At 42.5% G+C, this 19309-nt stretch overlaps 1 protein-coding gene across 1 annotated transcript in view; it reads left to right on the top strand.

Moving 5' to 3' along the window:
- The window catches only part of CATSPERB (catsper channel auxiliary subunit beta), a 102642-nt gene extending 88309 nt beyond the window's left edge, over positions 1–14333 (top strand). The window contains exons 24-26 of the mRNA XM_077820007.1: positions 4018–4118; positions 6443–6517; positions 14124–14333. Of these exons, the coding sequence (XP_077676133.1) occupies positions 4018–4118; positions 6443–6517; positions 14124–14333 (386 nt within the window). The remainder of the gene's footprint in view (positions 1–4017; positions 4119–6442; positions 6518–14123) is intronic.
- The last annotated feature ends 4976 nt before the right edge of the window (positions 14334–19309 follow it).

The following is a 19309-nucleotide window of genomic DNA, read 5'->3' as shown; positions in this document are numbered from 1 at the left end:
ACAGTCTAGAGCCATCCTCTTTGGAACCCCCTTTCAGGTAGTTGAAAGCAGCTATCAAATCCCCCCTCATTCTTCTCTTCCGTAGACTAAACATCCCAAGTTCCGTCAGCCTCTCCTCATAAGTCATGTGTTCCAGTCCCCTAATTATTTTTGTTGCCCTCCGCTGGACTCTTTCCAATTTTTCCACATCCTTCTTGTAGTGTGGGGCCCAAAACTGGACACAGTACTCCAGATGAGGCCTCACCAGTGCCGAATAGGGGGGAACGATCACGTCCCTCGATCTGCTGGCAATGCCCCTACTTATACATCCCAAAATGCCATTGGCCTTCTTGGCAACAAGGGCACACTGTTGACTCATATCCAGGTTCTCATCCACTGTAACCCCTAGGTCCTTTTCTGCAGAACTGCTGCCGAGCCATTCGGTCCCTAGTCTGTAGTGGTGCATTGGACTCTTCCGTCCTAAGTGCAGGACTCTGCACTTGTCCTTGTTGAACCTCATCAGATTTCTTTTGGCCCAATCCTCCAATTTGTCTTGGTCCCTCTGTATCCTATCCCTATCCTCCAGCGTATCTACTTCTCCTCCCAGTTTAGTGTCATCAGCAAACTTGCTGAGGATGCAATCCACACCATCCTCCAGATCATTTATGAAGATATTGAACAAAACCAGCCCCAGGACCGACCCTTGGGGCACTCCACTTGATACCGGCTGCCAACTAGACATGGAGCCATTGATCACTACCCATTGAGCCTGACAATCTAGCCAGCTTTCTCTCCACCTTATAGTCCATTCATCCAGCCCATACTTCTTTAACTTGCTGGCAAGAATACTGTGGGAGACAGTGTCAAAAGCTTTGCTAAAGTCAAGGAACAACACGTCCACTGCTTTCCCTTCATCCACAGAGCCCATTATCTCGTCATAGAAGGCAATTAGATTAGTTAGGCATGACTTGCCCTTGGTGAATCCATGCTGACTGTTCCTGATCACTTTCCTCTCCTCTAAGTGCTTCAGAATTGATTCCTTGAGGACCTGCTCCATGATTTTCCCAGGGACTGAGGTCAGGCTGACTGGCCTGTAGTTCCCAGGATCCTCCTCCTTCCCTTTTTTAAAGATGGGCACTAGGTGGGTCAAGGAACTATCAACCCCGTACAGGCCAAAGTGGATGCTATCCAAAAGTGGCCTGTCCCAAAGTCAAAGAAACAGGTCCAATCCTCCTTAGGCTTGGCCGGATATTACAGGCGATTTGTACCACAATACAGACAAATCGCCGCCCCACTGACAGACCTAACCAAAAAGAAACAGCCAAATGCAGTTGAGTGGACTGAAGAGTGTCAGAAGGCCTTTAACCAGCTTAAAGTGAAACTCATATCTGACCCTGTGCTAAGGGCCCCAGACTTTAACAAACCTTTCCTAGTAACCACAGATGTGTCTGAGCGTGGTGTGGAAGCAGTCTTAATGCAGGAAGGACTAAATCAAGAATTCCATCCTGTCATGTTTCTCAGCAAGAAGCTGTCTGAGAGGGAAAGCCACTGGTCAATCAGTGAAAAGGAATGTTGCGCCATTGTCTACGCTCTGGAAAAGCTACACCAATACATTTGGGAACGGCGTTTCCACCTGCAAACCGACCATGCTTCGCTACAGTGGCTTCATGCCGCCAAGGGAAATAACAAAAAACTTCTTTGGTGGAGTTTAGCTCTCCAAGATGTTGATTTCGACACACAACACATTTCAGGAGCTTCTAACAAAGTGGCTGATGCACTCTCCCATGAAAGCTTCCCAGAATCAACTGGCTAAAATCATCCTTGAGATGTGGGAAAATATTGTTAGTCTTTATACAAGTTGTAGTATATTTGGAGATGTATGTGTCTTATTAACTCTGTTTTCTCCTAGAGCTCCAGGAAGAAATCACAGCCAGTGTTTCACCCTATCTGTGATTTGCGGGGCGTGTCATAAATATAAAGGGAAGGGTAACCACTTTTCTGTATACAGTGCTATACAATCCCTCCTGGCCAGAGGCAAAATCCTTTCACCTGTAAAGGGTTAAGAAGCTAAGGTAACCTCACTGGCACCTGACCCAAAATGACCAATGAGGGGACAAGACACTTTCAAGTCTGGAGGTGGGTGGGGGGGAAGGCTTTTGTCTGTCTGTGTGATACCTTTGCTGGGAACAGACCAAGGATGCAAGCCCTTCAACTCCTGTAAAGTTAGTAAGTAATCTAGCTAGAAAATGCGTTAGGTTTTCTTTGTTTTGGCTTGTAAATTCGCTGTGCTGGAGGGAATGTGTATTCCTGTTTTTGTGTCTTTTTGTAACTTAAGGTTTTGCCTAGAGGGATTCTCTATGTTCTGAATCTGACTGCCTGTGAGATTATCTTCCATTCTAATCTTACAGAGTGTTTCTTTTATCTTTGTTTTGTTCTTCTAATAAAGTTCTGTTTTTTAAGAATCTGGTTGGGTTTTTAGGGTCTTAAAAATCCAAGGCTGGTTTATGCTCATCTTGTTTATTCTCAAGCCTCCCCAGGAAAGGGGGTGTAAGGGTTTGGGGGGATATTTTGGGGGAAGACTTCTGCAAGTGGTCTCTTCCCGGATTCTTTGTTAAATCGCTTGGTGGTGGCAGCGTACCAGGTTTTAACCTAAGCTGGTTCCCAAGGCAAGAAAGAAATCTGTGCCTTGGGGAAGTTTTAACCTAAGCTGGTAAGAATAAGCTTAGGGGGTCTTTCATGCAGGTCCCCACATCTGTACCCTAGAGTTCAGAGTGGGGAGGGAACCTTGACAATAACCCTCTAGTTTGAAGTTGTCATCTGTAGCAACTGTCAGAGTTTCAGGATAACTGCACCTGTATTTCCGCTCCATGGTCCCTCAAGAGCACTCAAGATTTCAGGCTCCCAGCCATCACGTCTCTGAGGTGGAGACTGGTGCCTCTTTCTCCCTCCTGACAAAGGGTTTTAAGGCTGCGCAGCCCATGCCATCCACTATGAAATCCCCAGCAGGCCAGGTCGCCTAATGGCCAGCATTGTCCAAGGACAATGTTTTTATCAGTGACCACACAGCTCTTCCAAAGCAAAGTACATTTATTCTTAGCCAAAAGTATCACAGACAAAACATATACAGAATCAATGAACAGATTTAAACATGCACTGAACATTCCAGGAATCAACTAGCAATTTTATGGTGCCCTAGTAAACCAAAGTCTTTCCAACTTTTCAGCAAGGGCTGGGGTCCTCTCTAGGACCCAAGGTCCTGACCATTTTTTGAATTAAATGCAAGAGAGACACACTAGTCTTTTTAAACTCAGCCCTAAACCAGTATATGCAAACCACCCCATTAGAGAGTACTCCTCTGGAGCTGTTTACAATCTGTGGGACTATTGTGATCTCACACACACACCTGTTCTGAGTTCCTAGAGGAACTCTGATAATCTTGCCCCATGGAGTTGCATATAATCTTTGGCCTACAATGATACATAAACATTTGTAAACTTAATACAATATGGTCCCCAAAGATATTGCATGCAGTTGCACTATCTGCCACAGCAACCTTAAAGTATGTTCCTTTATTTTGCTTTTTGTAATATTATATAATTGGAGTCCCCAGTCTGTATGTTTTTGTGGATACAGGGAAATTTTTCAAGAAAAGGGAGAATTTTTATTTATTTTTTTTTTAGCAAGGAGGCTAAAAATTGTGCTGATTATCCTTTCTCTGTGATGCTCAGAAACTCAAGGATAGGTGAGTGATCAAAACTACATAAAGGCTGGATCCTACAAGATTCTGAGAACCTCTCACAGTATTGAGTGCCCCAGGTCCCATTCTTTAATGGAAGGTCATGGTACTTAGCATCTCACAGGAAGCTCTCACCATCTCACAAAGGGTAGGCCTTTAGACTAAATGGGGTAAAACACTCCTCTTCCCTTGTCAGTCTGTTAGTCACAGAACCTATATTACCAACTACCTGTAATATAGAAAATGGAATTATTTAAAAATGTGGGGGAAAGAAAAAATTGACTTACTCTACTGTTTTACAGGTACCAATGAAACACCAAGCATGTTAAAAATGAGAGCATATTTAGCTGATAAACTCAACAATACACTGTATAATCCAGAAGCCCTAGCCCTAAATATATATGTAAGTGGTTTTGCTTTTGTTTTTTGCGGGTTTTTTTTCAGATGAAAATAAATATTTTGGACAAAAATGGGCATGAATCAAAACTACATATCCAAACACCATTCAACTCTGAGGAAGTTCTGATCTGAATCCAAACTTCCTTTCCGTATAAAACCCAGATCCAAGCACACCAGTTCATAGATCAGACCCATCTGTAGTTTGGATCAACTGTCTTTTATACCTTATGAACATACCATATGTAGCCTTTAAAGGTGCTGATCCTTTAGATAGTAGAGAAAGTATTTGGTGGTAGTTTCACATATGATCCTTTTGACTGTTACTTTATATGTCTTGTTCAAGGTCTTACCATCACTTACTTAACCAGCCTGTTGTATATGCAGTCACCAATATGTTCCTTTGGAAAAAATACTGATTACTAAATAAGGGCATATTTGATCTATCAATCTAATCTATTTTATCTATCTAATCTAATCTATCCATAGATTGTTTTCTAAGCAGTTTTAGTAAGCCTCTAAATTGCTCCTGGTATACAAAATTCTGGGTATAGTCTTTAGAAGCCACTTTGGAATATTTTGCCTAAACTTTTAAATATCAAAACTGCATATTAGAGCTGAACAAAATTTGGAATTTCAGTTCCATCCCATAAGAAATTTTGGGGGAAGTTCTATGACTTGTATTATGCAGGAGGTCAAACTAAATGATCACAGCAGTCCCTTCTGGCCTTAAAATTTTGAAAACATTTGTTTTAATCCTAAAATAGGCTGAAACGTTGATATTTCTATATTTTTTGCTGAATGGAAATTCTGAAAATTTTCACTGCAGAAATTTCAAAATGTTTCATTTCAATGTTTTTCATTTTTGATAGAATCAAAACATTTGACATTTCTGAAATCTAAATGTTTCACCTGGTTTTGCTGAAATGACCCGAAAGCTTCTTTCAAGTCAGATCAACATTAAATTCATTTCCCTAGCTCAGTGAGCTGGATCCACATTGCATTGTGGGAGATGTAGTCTTCCAGGGAACCTAGCCTACAACTCCCATAAGGCCAAGTGCTAGGGAAATGCAGTTTAAATGTTTTATTAACTGATCTGAAGTGAAACATTTTGGTCAGTTCAGTAAACAAAATATTCTAAATCTGGTTAAATTGACTCCAAAAAATGTCATTTCATTTTTTTCTATGGAAAATCAAAATATTGGCATAATATTTTATTTTTGTTTTCAGTTGAAAAATCATTCTGATGGAAAATTCTCAAACCACTCTCCTGCCTAGTACTCTAGCAGCCCTTTCTTCCAAAATGCTCTTTAAAATAATTTTATTAAAATATGGTAGCATTTTATTAAAAATATGCTTTGCGTATTTTAGCTTTTTTGCTTTCTTCTAAAGTTTTTAATCAAAATATTAAAATAAACAATATTAAGCACTGCTTAAAAATTAAATTTTGAAAGATTTTGGTGTGTTTGGGAGAGTCCTACGCTTTTCTTCTGTATTAAAGATTATGGGCCAAATTCAGCACAGGTGTAACTCCAATGAACTTATGGCCATTTATACCAGGGCTAAATTTAGCACTTGGTTTTTCATTTAACTTCTTTCAGAAGTTAGAAACCAACATTGGTGTCTCCTAGTGAAGTATTCAGGAGACCAGTTATGGCCTCATTTCCGAGTAAATCCACTTAGAGATGCCACTTTCTTAGAGCAATCTGCTCTGCATGTTTTGGAGCAGCAGAACCTATGTCCTCTGCACCTTCAAAATGTAAAAAACACTCTAATTTGTCCTAGTATGCTAATGAGATTTGGAAATACCCAGTCTTTTGATTTCCACATCAGCTGTTCTGAAGTGGAATTGGAAGTAGGCAAGAGTATTCTGTTCCCTTTGCCCCCATGCTGTCCTGCTGCTGAGTGTTCTCTGATAAGGAGGGAAATGAAGATGACCCTCTGGATTTTAGGAGCAACCTATGGAGAAAGCATTCAGTTTGCAGTGGCGCTCCTCATGGTCTGCTCCCCAGTTCTTGTCAATTTAAGGTTGATGCACACCACAATCAAGAAATCACACACTTAGAGGAAGATTGTTGGCCCCCAATGGCCCCAATTTAATCCCCTGCCTTACTTGATCTGCAAGCAAGATAGGTTTGTCCCTCACTAGTTGCTCTTACTTTTGCCAACTTTGCATGCAAAACTGCAAAAGAGTTTCAAGGAACCAGCTGAAAATGCTTTCTGTACATGTTTCTGCTCAACAGGGCCTTCAATATGTATTTTCTTTAATGAAACAAATTTTGTTCTTAAAACAAAAATTCCATCAATGCTGCTATTGTTTTGTTTTCACAGGGGTCTGAGCTTTTTCATTTCAGGGTAGCAACTATTCCTGGAGTCTCCTTTTGTAATCTACTTGATGAATTTCAGGTACAGTAAATAGCCCATAATTTCAACAGATGTCACTTTAAAAAAAATGATCACAGCATTTCAAATGAAAGACAAGAGCTATCACAAAAGGTGTACTTACTAAACTTGGATTTACATTTTGTAGAACAGGGATACTGCCCCCACATTCTGCCATTCACACAATGGTCTTCCTCAGATGTGTCCCAGAGTCCAAAATTTCCACAGCATTTTGTGGAAGTTGCTGGGCCTTGCAGCTCTCCAAAGGAGGTATATAGGAATTGTACGATGGCAGCTGAGGGATGACCAGATTCCAAGTGACTGAGCAAATTAACAGGAAGTAGATATTGGCAAAAAAAGTGAGTTTTAGCTTCCTGATATAGCTGGCCATTCCACTTTTGGTGGTCCTAAGCCAGAGGAAGAAAGCAGATATTGAATGGGAACACTGTCCCATCCATACTAAGTCACTACTTCTCTGCAACAGGTCTGAGACTCCTGCCACTCTGTTCTGGCTTCCTGATCAGTATGGTGCCTGGCCTATCCATTCCCAGAATTCACACTTCAAAAGGGATTACAAAAGACATGGAAAGTTAATGAATGCAAATTAAAACAATCTCCAGTCCCCTTCTTGTAACCTTTGGGTGGGCTAGAGTTCACTTCATTGCCGTTCTCCAATGCCTAAAAACCCCAACTCCCATAGAAAAGTTAGCTACAGACCCAGAGTTCAGTCTCTAAGGATTTTCAGCAAGGATTGCAAAGGGTGAATCTCCCCACATTCAAGTCCCAAAAGGAACTAAAGAAATGAATTTAATTAAATAACTTTATAAAATCTTATGATAAAGAAACAAATAATCTCAATTTTACAGCATAACATGGCTATTTTATAATCCGCAGACATTATCTTCACAGTTATACATAAACATAAATAAAGAAAACAAATTAAGATTGGAACAGTTCAGTCCCCAAAAGGTTAGGTTTAGTTCATCTCAGTCTCAGTTAGTCTTTAATCACCAAATCTACACGTCCCTCCACTTGCTTCTAGGAATCTTCAGTTGGAATCTATGCAGACTTTTCTTCTGCTGAAAGCACTGTTAACTAGTCAGCTAACTGATTAACCAATCACTCAGTTAAGTGTATAGATTTAAAGAAAACCCTGTTAAAAGAAAATACAAAACTGAGAATAGCAAAATATAAATGACACTTTCCCCATTACTACATTTAAAGAAAAGTTGGTGAATCAGACTAGTTGAGACAATTTAACTAGAACAGTTTGGCTAAAATCAAAACAACATTCAAAGCATACAACTAAAATAGAAGTTATTTTTCCCTCCCAATTTCCTATAATTAATTTGCTATAATTAACATTGCCCATGCTTCCCTGTTAGAGGGTTAACAATATCACTAACCTGCTACAACAGCCTGCTTTCTACTCCTGGGCTCCGCTTCTCTTAACTCACACAGGGGACATGTCCCTTTGTAAAGCAGCTGCCCTGACTGCTTGCCCTCATGGAGTCTGACCCCAGCAACAGGGAACCTGTTGGAGCATACCCAAAACTTCCACACCCAAATCCAGAAGCTTCTGGATGTGGAGTGCTAAATCTGCCTAGCAACAATGACCCAGACACAACTCACTCCTACTTCCCGCAATGGGTCTTTTAAAGAGATATCTCCCTATTAGACACAGGGGTTACATTCCCACTTGCAGATGCCCACATCTGCAGAGAGCCCTCCAAGTGGAATTCTATTGCTGAGGCAGCTGATATCAAAATACTTTAAGAAAAGGTCAATATCATTATCCCCATCTTACAGAGGGGCAACATTAGCACCTAGAGGCCCAAATCAGGATCAAGGCTCCATTATGCTGAGTGATATACAAATCTATTCAATAGATACATAATCCCTGCTCCACAGTCAAAGAAGACAAGTGATATATTAAGGGAGGGGAGAGAAGGTGTATATAAGAGAGTTGGTGAAATAATACACATGAATATTTGGTATAGAAGGGTACAGCTTACTCAGGAAGAACAGGCAGGGGAAAAAGGAAGAAGGTGTTACCTTGTCTATCAAAGATATATACACTCAGACTGAGTTGGAGATGGAAATAGGAGATGGACTTGATGAAAGTCCCTGGGTAAAAGAGGTTAAAAAAAACAAGGGTGATGTCATGGTAGGGGGTCCACTATAGACTACTTATTCAAGAAAAAGAGGTGTATGAGACTTTTTTTAAACAATTAACAAAATCATTCAAAGCACAGGACTTGGTGGTGATGGAGGATTTCAATTTCACAGACATCTGTTTGGGAAAATAATACAGCAGGGCACAGATTATCCAACAAGTTCTTGGAATACACTGGAGACAATTTTTCATTTCAGAAGGTGGAGAAAGCAACTAGGGGAGAGGCTGTTATAGATTTGATTTTGACAAATAGGGAGGAACTGGCTGAGAATTTGAAAGTGGAAGGCAGCTTGGGTGAAAGTGATCATGAATTGGTACAGTTCATGATTTTAAGGAATGGTAGGAGGGAAAACACCACAATAAAGGTAGACTTTAGCAAACTCAGAGAGTTGGTAGATAAGATCCTATGGGAAGCAAATCTAAGGAGAAAAACAGTTTGAGAGAGTTGATGCTTTTTCAAGGAGACATTATTAAGGGCACAAGAGTAAACTATCCCGCTGTGCAGCAAAGATAGGAAGTATGGAAAGAGACCATCCTGGCTCTCCTAGCAGATCTTTAATTGTTTGAAACTCAAAGAAGAGTCCTACAAAAAGTGGAAACTAGGTCAAATTACAAAGGATGAATATGAACACAGAACACAAGCAAAACTTTAAAAGGCCAAGGCACCAAATGAGATTAAACTAGCTAGAGACGTATAGGGCAACAAGTTTCAGAGTAACAGCCATGTTAGTCTGTATTCGCAAAAAAAAAAAAAAAAAAAAAGAGTACTTGTGGCACCTTAGAGACTAACCAATTTATTTGAGCATAAGCTTTCGTGAGCTACAGCTCACTTCATCGGATGCATACTGTGGAAACTGCAGAAGAAATTATATACACAGAGACCTATATATATATATATATATATATATATAATGTCTTCTGCAGTTTCCACAGTATGCATCCGATGAAGTGAGCTGTAGCTCACGAAAGCTTATGCTCAAATAAATTGGTTAGTCTCTAAGGTGCCACAAGTACTCCTTTTTTTTATAGGGCAACAAGAAAACATTCTGTAAATATATTAGAAGCAAGAGGAAGACCAAGGACAGGATAGGCCTGTTATTCAATGAGTAAGGACAGACAATAACAGAAAATGTGGAAATAGCAGAAGTGCTAAATGACTTCTTTGTTTCAGTTTTCACCCAAAAAGATAGTAGCAATTGGACATCTAACATAGTGAACATCAGTGAAAATGAGGTAGGATCTGAGGCTAAACTAGGGAAAGAACAAGTTAAAAATTACTTAGCCCTGGTCTACACTCGGGGGGAGGGGGGTTGGGGGGGGGAATTGATCTAAGTTACGCAACTTCAGCTACATGAATAACGGAGCTGAAGTCAACGTACTTAGATCAACTTACCATGGTGTCTCCACCGCGGTGAGTCGACTGCTGCCGCTCCCCCATCAACTTTGCCTGCACCTCTCACGGTGCTGGAGTACAGAAGTCAACGGGAGAGCACTCGGGTCGATTTATCACGTCTAGACTAGACATGATAAATCGATCCCTGCTGGATCGATCGCTACCCGCCGATCCAGCGGGTAGTGAAGACATACCCCAAGACAAGCTAGATGTCTTAAACCAGGGCCTGATGAAATACATCTTAGCATGCTCAAAGAGCTAACTGAGGAGATATCTGAGCCATTAGCAATTACCTTTGAAAACTCATGTAAGATGAGAGAGATTCCAGAGGACTGAAAGAAGGCAAATATAGTGCCAGGCTATTAAAGGGGGAATAAGGACAACCCAGAGAATTACAGACCAGTCAGCTTAACTTCAGTACCTGGAAAGATAATGGAGCAAATAATCGAGCAATCAATTTGAAAACACCTAGAAAATAATGAGGTGATAAGGAACAGTCAGAATGGATTTGTCAAGAACAAATCATGTCAAACCAACCCAATAGCTTTCTTTGACAGAGTAACAAGCCTTGTGAATGGGGGGAAAGCAGTAGATGTGGTATATCTTGATTTTAGTAAGGCTTTTGATACTGTCTCGCATGACCTTCTCATAAACAAACTAGGAAAATGCAATCTAGATGGAGCTACTATAAAGTGGGTGCATAACTAGTAGGACAACCATTCCCAGAGAGTAGTTATCAGTGGTTCACAGTCAAGCTAGAAGCCCATGTCAAGTGGGGTCCCACTGGGTCCAGTTTTGTTCAATATCTTCATCAATGATTTAGATAATGGCATTGAGAGTACACTTGTAAAGTTTGTGGATGACACCAAGCTGGGAGGGGTTGCAAGTGCTTTGGAGGATAGGATTAAAATTCAAAATGGTCTGGAGAAACTGGAGAAATGGTCTGAAGTAAATAGGATGAAAGTCAATAAGGACAAATGCAAAGTACTCCATTTAGGAAGGAAGAATCAGTTGCACACACACAAAATGGGAAATGACTAGCTAGGAAAGGAATCTGGGGTTATAGTGGATCACAAGCTAAAGATGAGTCAACAGTGCAACACTGTTGTAAAAAAAGCAAACTTCATTCTGGGATGTATTAGCAGGAATGTTGTAAACAAGACACAAGAAGTGAGGTCTCTTCCAGTCCTACATTTCTATGATTCTGCAACTTCTACATAATTGTTTTTATTTACAAAAGTACATTCCCCCACATCCCCACTCCATCGTCTGACTGTGCTTCCCCGAGCTTTGAACCTAGCTGTTCTATGCTGGAATATTTGTTGTAGGTGTTGTGACAGGGATGGGTCTAGGAGAGAGATTTGTAAGAAGGGATGAGGAGTGGCTTTATGAATCAGCTCAGGAAGAGCATTCCCTGTTTAAAGAACAAAATGGAAGAAGGTGTATAGAAATCTGTCTGACAAGCTGAATGAGACATTGAAGCTGGCATCACTGGAAGAGGCAGAGAGTAATGCAATCAGAGACCAGAGCAGATAGGTAGGGAGAGGGAGATCCATAACTGGTCTTGAAAGGAAGAACAAGAAACTTGAACTTGATTCAGTGGCTACGTGAGCATAGGTTCTGGAACTAGGAGTGCTGGGGGTGCTGCTGCACCCCCTGGTTTGAAGTGCTTTCCATCATATACAGGGTTTACAGTTTGGTTCAGCGGCTCTCAGCACCCGCACTATACAAATTGTTCCAGCACCCCTGTAAGTGAGGGCCCCATGGTAGGAAGGATCCAAAGAAGGGATGATGATGTGGTCAAAGCAGTGGCCAAGGAGGATGGACATTAGCAGTTGCTTTTTGTACAGACTGGGGAGAGGTGGGGGCTGATTTGAGTATGAGGGAGGCCAGAGAAAAAGAGATTGCAGTAATGAACATGGAAGATGCTGAGAGCATTAGCGCAGAAAGAAATATTCAGATTTTGGAAATGTGATGGAGGCAGAAGTGGCAGGGTTTGGACATAGCTTTGATGTGCAGGTTAAGAGGAAGGAAAGAATCAAAGATGACCAGGTTGGTGAGCAATGAGGAGGCTGGTGGTGGTGGTGACAGTCAAGAAGAAAGGGCAAAGCAGAGATGGTTTCAGATCATGAGTACAATCTGTTGCTATGTTCCTAACACAGTTCAGTTCATGGCACTGCTTGATTAAGAACTAAGTTTTTAGGGCAATTTTGCAGGTCTTCCAATGCAGATGGTTAGAGAAATGAAGCAATTTCAGGGATGGAATACCCAGAAAGATGGTTTTATTTACTAACCATAAATTTGTGCTTGGATATTATGGTCATGAGTGTGTTAGAAATACTTACGTGGGCAGATTAGATAGCAACAGCTTTTATATCTTTAAGAATTAAAGTTCAGATTTGATACGCATCAATGACGTGTTGGAAAAATAGGTATGTTTTTTACAGTAAGATAGATAACACATTGTAAAGTCCTAGTAGAGTCATGTCAAAATGTAATTTTACCTCTGTGTAGCTGGTCAAGATGAACCATAAGCTAAGCAGAATTTCTAAGAGGAAGCTGATGATGAAAGAAGAGATAATGTAATATTTAGCCAAGGAAACCATTTTTATGAGAGATGAGTGTAAAGAAATATACTTGTTTAAGAGAGACTTTCACAACTTCAAAGGTCTTAACAAACATTAACTAACTAGTAAAAGGATGAAAGCATGGAGTTTTATGTAAAAGGATTGCTGTGGTTTTTTTTTAAAGTGTGGACTCTTATTTCACTGAAGCAATTGCTAGAATATATTTACAGCCATAGCCATGGCAAATTACATTCAATAAAGCTGTGCTTTTCAAACTTTTTTTTTCTGGCGACCTAGTTGAAGAAAATTGTTGATGCCCATGACCCAGTGGAGCTGGGGCAGAGGGGTTTGGGGTGTGGGAGGGGCTCAGGGCTGGGGCAGAGGGTTGGGGTGTGGGAGGGGGTCAGGTATCTGGGCTGGAGGTGCAGGCTCTGGGGTGGGGCCAGGGATGAGGGGTTTGGGGTGAAGGAAGGGGATCCAGGTTTGGGGGGGCTCAGGACTGGAGATTGGGGGGTGGGCTTACCTCGGATGGCTCCCGATCAGCAGTGCAGCAAGGGTGCACCCTGAAAGCAGCCAGCAGCAGGTCCGGCTCCTAGGCAGAGGACCACAAGTGGCTCCAAGCAGCTCTTGCCTGCAGGCACTGCCTTCACCCAGCTCCCATTGACCGGGAATCAGCCAGTGGGAGTGCGGAGTTGGTGCTTGGGGTGGGGGCAACAAGTGGAGCCCCGTGCACCCCACCCCCGCCTAGGAGCCAGATCTGCTGCTGACCGCTTCCAGGGCATAGCGCGGTGTCAGAACATATAGAAACTAGCCTGCTTTAGCTGGGCAGCACCGCTGACAGGACTTTTAATGGCCAGGTTAGCGGTGCTGACCAGAGCCGCCCCAACCCAGTGCCTTACATTCCATGACCCAGTACTGGGTCGTGACCCACAGTTTGAAAACCACTGCATTAAAGGACTTAATGGTCCTTATAATAATATCTAAAATCAGTGTTCTCTGTAGGAGAAAAGTATTTCCTTTTATATTGTACAAAAGACTGTCCTGAGCATAACAAATGCAAAATAATGCTTCACGAAAGATTATAGTCTAGAGTATACTAACCAAACTCATCCCTGGTATAACTTCTTTTGTGGGGTCATGTCAGGAATGAATCAGACCCAGGATATGTTACATCAAAGTAAGAAGGCATGTGCATAATCTGAAGTTAGACCACTTTTATATAGTCCAAAATATTATATCTGAACTCTTTAGTTTGTCTAATTTAATCCCCAACATTGGTCCCATTGAAGCAATGGCAAAACTTCTGCTGATTTCAATGGAGCAGAACTGGTTGATTGTCAGCTCCTGGGGAACAGAATCTCCCTTTTCTTTCTCTTTGTTGAGGACGCTAACACTATTAACAAATAATAAATAGGAAGTGTTAAAACTTTGTGTTAGTATTTTAATTGTTAGACTAAGACAATGTAAGGATATGTTAAATGTTTTCTGTTGCAGATTTATGTTGATGATGCTCCTCTGGCCTTCCCAGGACGATATCTTGTTAGCACAGTAACAGCTGTATTAGTAGGAGGCATCATCTTTGTTGCATTTATAATGCAAATGTATGAAATAAACATATGGAACAAAGTGAAAAGTAAACTGAGGAAAAAGAACAAAGTATCGGGGTCTGAAACCTCAGCAACTGTTACTTCTACTTCTTCCTAGGTTGGACAACCACACTTCTAAATGAAATACAAGGTGACACCCAAGAGCAAGTTATTCCATCCCCCTTTATTAAACCTATCTCTTACCTACATTTCCCAAAGACGTACGTTGAAAGTAATTTCCTATTTAATATTGTTATGTTATATATCTTCCTTCATTGATATTTTTGCATCTGTAATTTTTCCATCAGAATCTGATTTCTTTGTAAATGTATGTATTGAAATCTACAGGAAAATATATTCATTTACAAATTATTTTATTAGGAAACTGTTTTCAGATGTTGTAAAGAACTTTGTTTGTTTGTAATAAGGAACTACTTAACATAAGTAAGAGTGCCAATACAGTAAAAGTGTGTAACAACACTAACACTTTGTTAAGAAGAGAGCTGGTAAGCCTTGGCTAGGCAGCGTTGCAAGCGTTGTTCCGTTTATTCGCCTCAGCGAGATAAAAATAAAAAGAGACCAGTACACTACAATATTGACCTCCCGTGGTTCGGCAAATTCTCTGGTTTGGCACCAGTCAGGTCCCGAGGGTACCGGACTAGAGAGGTTCAACCTGTATAAATTACTCAAACTTGTTGTATTTGACTATTAAAGGGCAGACACAAGAACAGACTTGGATAATTAGTGTTCTTCCATCCAGTGGCTGGATGTGCTTGCTGTGTGCATGCCCTGCATGTTGCTGCAGCTGCAGCTTGCAGCACAATCCTCTCTGCGCTATCCAAGTCTCAAGGTTTTGTTAGTCTTTATTGTTATGAGCACTAAACACACTCTCAACTCTTAAAGCTGAAAAAGTAAAACCTGTAGTGAGAGAATAACTACCAGTAGTGGGTGAATAAAGGTTCCGTCAAGATTCATAGTTAAAATTCATTCTTCTTGAGAATCCTCACAAGTTTCTGGCATTTTGTTACTTTTACCTATTCAATAAAGTCTATTAGGTGGTTCACCTATTTCTCCTCAGGGAGTTGACCACTTTCACTTTAAATCTTGAGCCTTGGAGCTTGAATATACTTTAGAGTGCAATATAAAATTTAGGTGTTTGAGTTTTAAAGTGGATTTATGGAGCCCAGTAGAAAAGATGGATCCAACAACATAATTTTAAAAATAGGGAGAGAGAAAGAAGGCTGGGATTAGAACTCGGGCATTTTTTACAAAACATTTTTCATAGGAAAATCCAATTTGTCAAAACCAAAAACTTTTTGTGGAAACATATTGATTTCAACAAAACATTTGTCTAGGATAGAATTTCAAGCGAGAGAGGCACACACCCCACCTCCATAATATCCAATTGTTCAGTGATTAGGACACTCAGCTGGGTTGTGGGAGATCTAGGTTCAAGTCCCTGCTCTGGCTAATTCAGAGCAGAGACTTGGACTGGGATCTCCTACACATCTGTTGAATATCCTGATCACTGGGTTATAGAGACAATGTTCTCCCTTGCATGAATGCTCTCTCCCCTTCTCTCTGCCCCCCCCTTAATATTATTAATACAAAGTGGAACAACTCCAGTTGGAGAGAGACTGAGGCTATAGCCCGGTCATTAGGGCACTCTCTTGGGATGTCTGTTGGATATTCTGAGGCCTGGGCTACACTACGAGTTTGTCAAATTTAGCAGCATTAAATCCGAATTAACCCTGCACCTGTCCACACAATGAAGCCATATTTTCGACATAAAGGGCTCTTAAAACTGATCTCTGTACTCCTCCCCAACGACGGGATTAGCGCTGAAATAGACATCGCTGTTTCGAATTAGGGTTAGCATGGACGCAATTCGAAGGTATTGGCCTTCGGGAGCTATCCCACAGTGCACCATTGTGACCACTCTGGACAGCACTCTGAACTCGGATGCACTGGCCAGGTGTTCAGGAAAAGCCCCGGGAACTTTTGAATCTCATTTCCTGTTTGGCCAGGCGAGCTCATCAGCACAGGTGACCATGCAGTCCCAGAATCGAAAAAGTGCTCCAGCATGGACCGAACGGGAGGTACTGGATCTGATCGCTGTATGGGGAGAGGAATCCATGCTATCAGAACTACGTTCCAAAAGACAAAATGCCAAAACATTTCAAAAAATCTCAGATACCATGAGGGACAGAGGCTACATCAGGGACGCAACACAGTGCCGCGTGAAACTTAAGGAGCTCAGAAAACCAAAGAATCAAACGGACGCTTTGGGACAGAGCCCCAGACATGCTGCTTCTACGCTGAACTGCATGCAATTCTAGGAGGGGCCGCCCCCACTACCCCACCCCTGTCCGTGGACTCCGAGGATGGGATACTCTCCACCATGGCTGAGGATTTTGCAGATGGGGAAGATGAGGAGGAGGAGAACAAGCTTGGGGAGAGCACACAGCACACTGTTTTCCCCGACAGCCAGGATCTTTTTATCACCCTGACTGAAATACTCTCCCAACCCAATGAAGCCGGAGAAGGGACCTCTGGTGAGTGTACCTCTTTAAATATAATACATGTTATAAAAGCAAGCGTTTTTTAATGATTAAGTAGCCCTGAGGACAAGGGATGCATTCGTGGCCAGTACTGCTACTGGAAAAATCTGTTAACGTGTCTGGGGATGGAGCAGAAATCTTCCAGGGACATCTCCATGAAGCTCTCCTGGAGGTACTCTGAAAGCCTTTGCAGAAGGTTTCTGGGGAAAGCAGCCTTATTCCGTCCTCCATGGTAAGACACTTTACCACGCCATGCTAGTAGCAGGTAATGTGGTATCATTGCATGACAAAGCCTGGCAGTGTATGGACCCAGTGTTTGCTGGCATTCAAGCAACATCCGTTCTTTATCTCTCTGTGTTATCCTCAGGAGAGCGATATCGTTCATGGTAACCTGGTTGAAATAGGGAAATTTGATTAAGGGGTCATTCAGAGGTGCCCATTCCTACTGGGCTGTTTGCCTGTGGCTGAAAAGAAATCCTCCCCGTAGTTAGCCACGCGGTGGGATGGGGGGCCATTGGTGCTGAGCTGTTCACGTTTGGCTAGCAGGGATCTTCCCTGATACCAGCCAGGCGGTGGGGGGAGGGGAAAAGTGATCATCCCAGAGAATTGGATGGGGGTGGGGGGTTAGTTTGGTTTCTGCTGCTGCACGTTAACAGGAAAACTGCAGCACTAAATGGCCAACTCAACAGGCTTTGTTTGGTATGGGAAAGGAGGGGGCTGCTGTTATGAAGGTTGCAGAAGCCAAAAGACTATGGCTTCCCACGGCCGCCTGTAAGCCGAATTCTGTTGCCCGCCCCTGCGTGTGGGATCTCTAACACCAAAGCCGCAGGCACTCAATATAAGATGCAAAATGTGACCTTGAACCAAAATCTCATGTGCTATGTAATGTGAATAGTGTTGTTCACCGTGAAAGAGTATAGCCAGTGTTCTGTAAAATGTATCTTTTTAAATACTTCACTCCCTTTTTTATCTCCAGCTGCTGCAAATGTTTCAAGCCTCCCTTCTCCATCCCAGAGGCTATATTAGATAAGGCGGCGAAAAAAACACAAGTGCGATGACATGTTCTCTGAGCTCACGCAGTCGTCCGGCACTGACAGAGCTGTGTGGAGGGACACAATAGCAGAATACAGGACAGTGGCCAATGAACGTGAGGAGAGGTGGCGGCAGGAAGATCAGAGAAGGCATGAGGAAATGCTGGGGCTACTGTGGGATCAAACGGACATGCTCCGGCGTCTGGTGGAGGTTCATGAACGGCAGCAGGATCACAAACTGCTGCTGCAGCGCCTGCTTAACTGCCCTCCCTCCTGCCCAAGTTCCATAGCCTCCCCACCCAGACGCCCAAGAATGCGGGGTGGGAGGCTCCGGGCACCCAACCACTCCACCCCAGTGGACAGCCCAAGCAACAGAAGGCTGGCATTCAACACGTTTTAAAGTGGCCTTTTCCTTCCCTCCTACCACACCCCATCCAGGCTACCTTGTGAGTTATCTCCCTATTTTTATAATCAATTAATAAAGAATACACGTTTTTTAAACTATAGTGACTTTATTTCCTTTGCAAGCAAGCTGTGATCGAAGGGGGGAGGGCGGGTGTCTTACAGGGAATTTAGAAGCAACCAAAGGGGCGGGTTTTCATCAAGGAGAAACAAACAGAAGTGTCACACAGTATCCTGGCCAGTCATGAAACTGGTTTTCAAAGCTTCTCTGATGCACACCGCTTGCTGCTATGCTCTTCTAACCGCCCTGGTGTCTGGCTGCTCGTATTCAGCGGCCAGGCGATTTGCATCAAATTCTCACCCCACCATAAACGTCTCCCCCTTATTCTCACAGAGATTGTGGAGCACACAGCAAGCAGCAATAACAATGGGAATATTGGTTTCACTGAGGTCTAACTGAGTCAGTAAACTGCGCCAGCAACCCTTTAAACATCCAAATGCACACTCTACCACCATTCTGCACTTGCTCAGCCTACAGTTGAACAGCTCCTGACTACTGTCCAGGGTGCCTGTGTACGGCTTCATGAGCCAGGGCATTAAGGGGTAGGCTGGATCCCCAAGGATAACTATAAGCATTTCAATATCCCCAACAGTTATTTTCTGGTCTGGGAAGTAAATCCCTTCCTTCAGCCATTTAAACAGATCAGAGTTCCTGAAGACGTGAGCATCATGAACCTTTCCCGGCCATCCCACGTTGATGTTGGTGAAACATCCCTTGTGATCCACCAGTGCTTGCAGCAACATTGAAAAGTACCCCTTGCAGTTTATGTACTGGCTGCCCTGGTAGCCCGGTCCCAAGATAGGGATATGTGTTCCATCTGTAGCCCCACCACAGTTAGGGAATCCCATTGCAGCAAAGCCATCCTCTATGACCTGCACATTTCCCAAGAGTCACTACCTTTGATAGCAGCAGCTCAACGATTGCGTGGGCTACTTGCGTCACAGCATCCCCCACAGTAGATTTGCCCATCCAAATTGATTCCGGACTGACCGGTAGCTGTCTGGCATTGCAAGCTTCCACAGGGCTATTGCCACGCGCT

This window comes from Eretmochelys imbricata, chromosome 6 (assembly GCF_965152235.1).
Source record: "Eretmochelys imbricata isolate rEreImb1 chromosome 6, rEreImb1.hap1, whole genome shotgun sequence".
Lineage (NCBI taxonomy): Eukaryota > Metazoa > Chordata > Testudines > Cheloniidae > Eretmochelys > Eretmochelys imbricata.
This window is presented reverse-complemented; position numbering and strand designations above follow the sequence as displayed.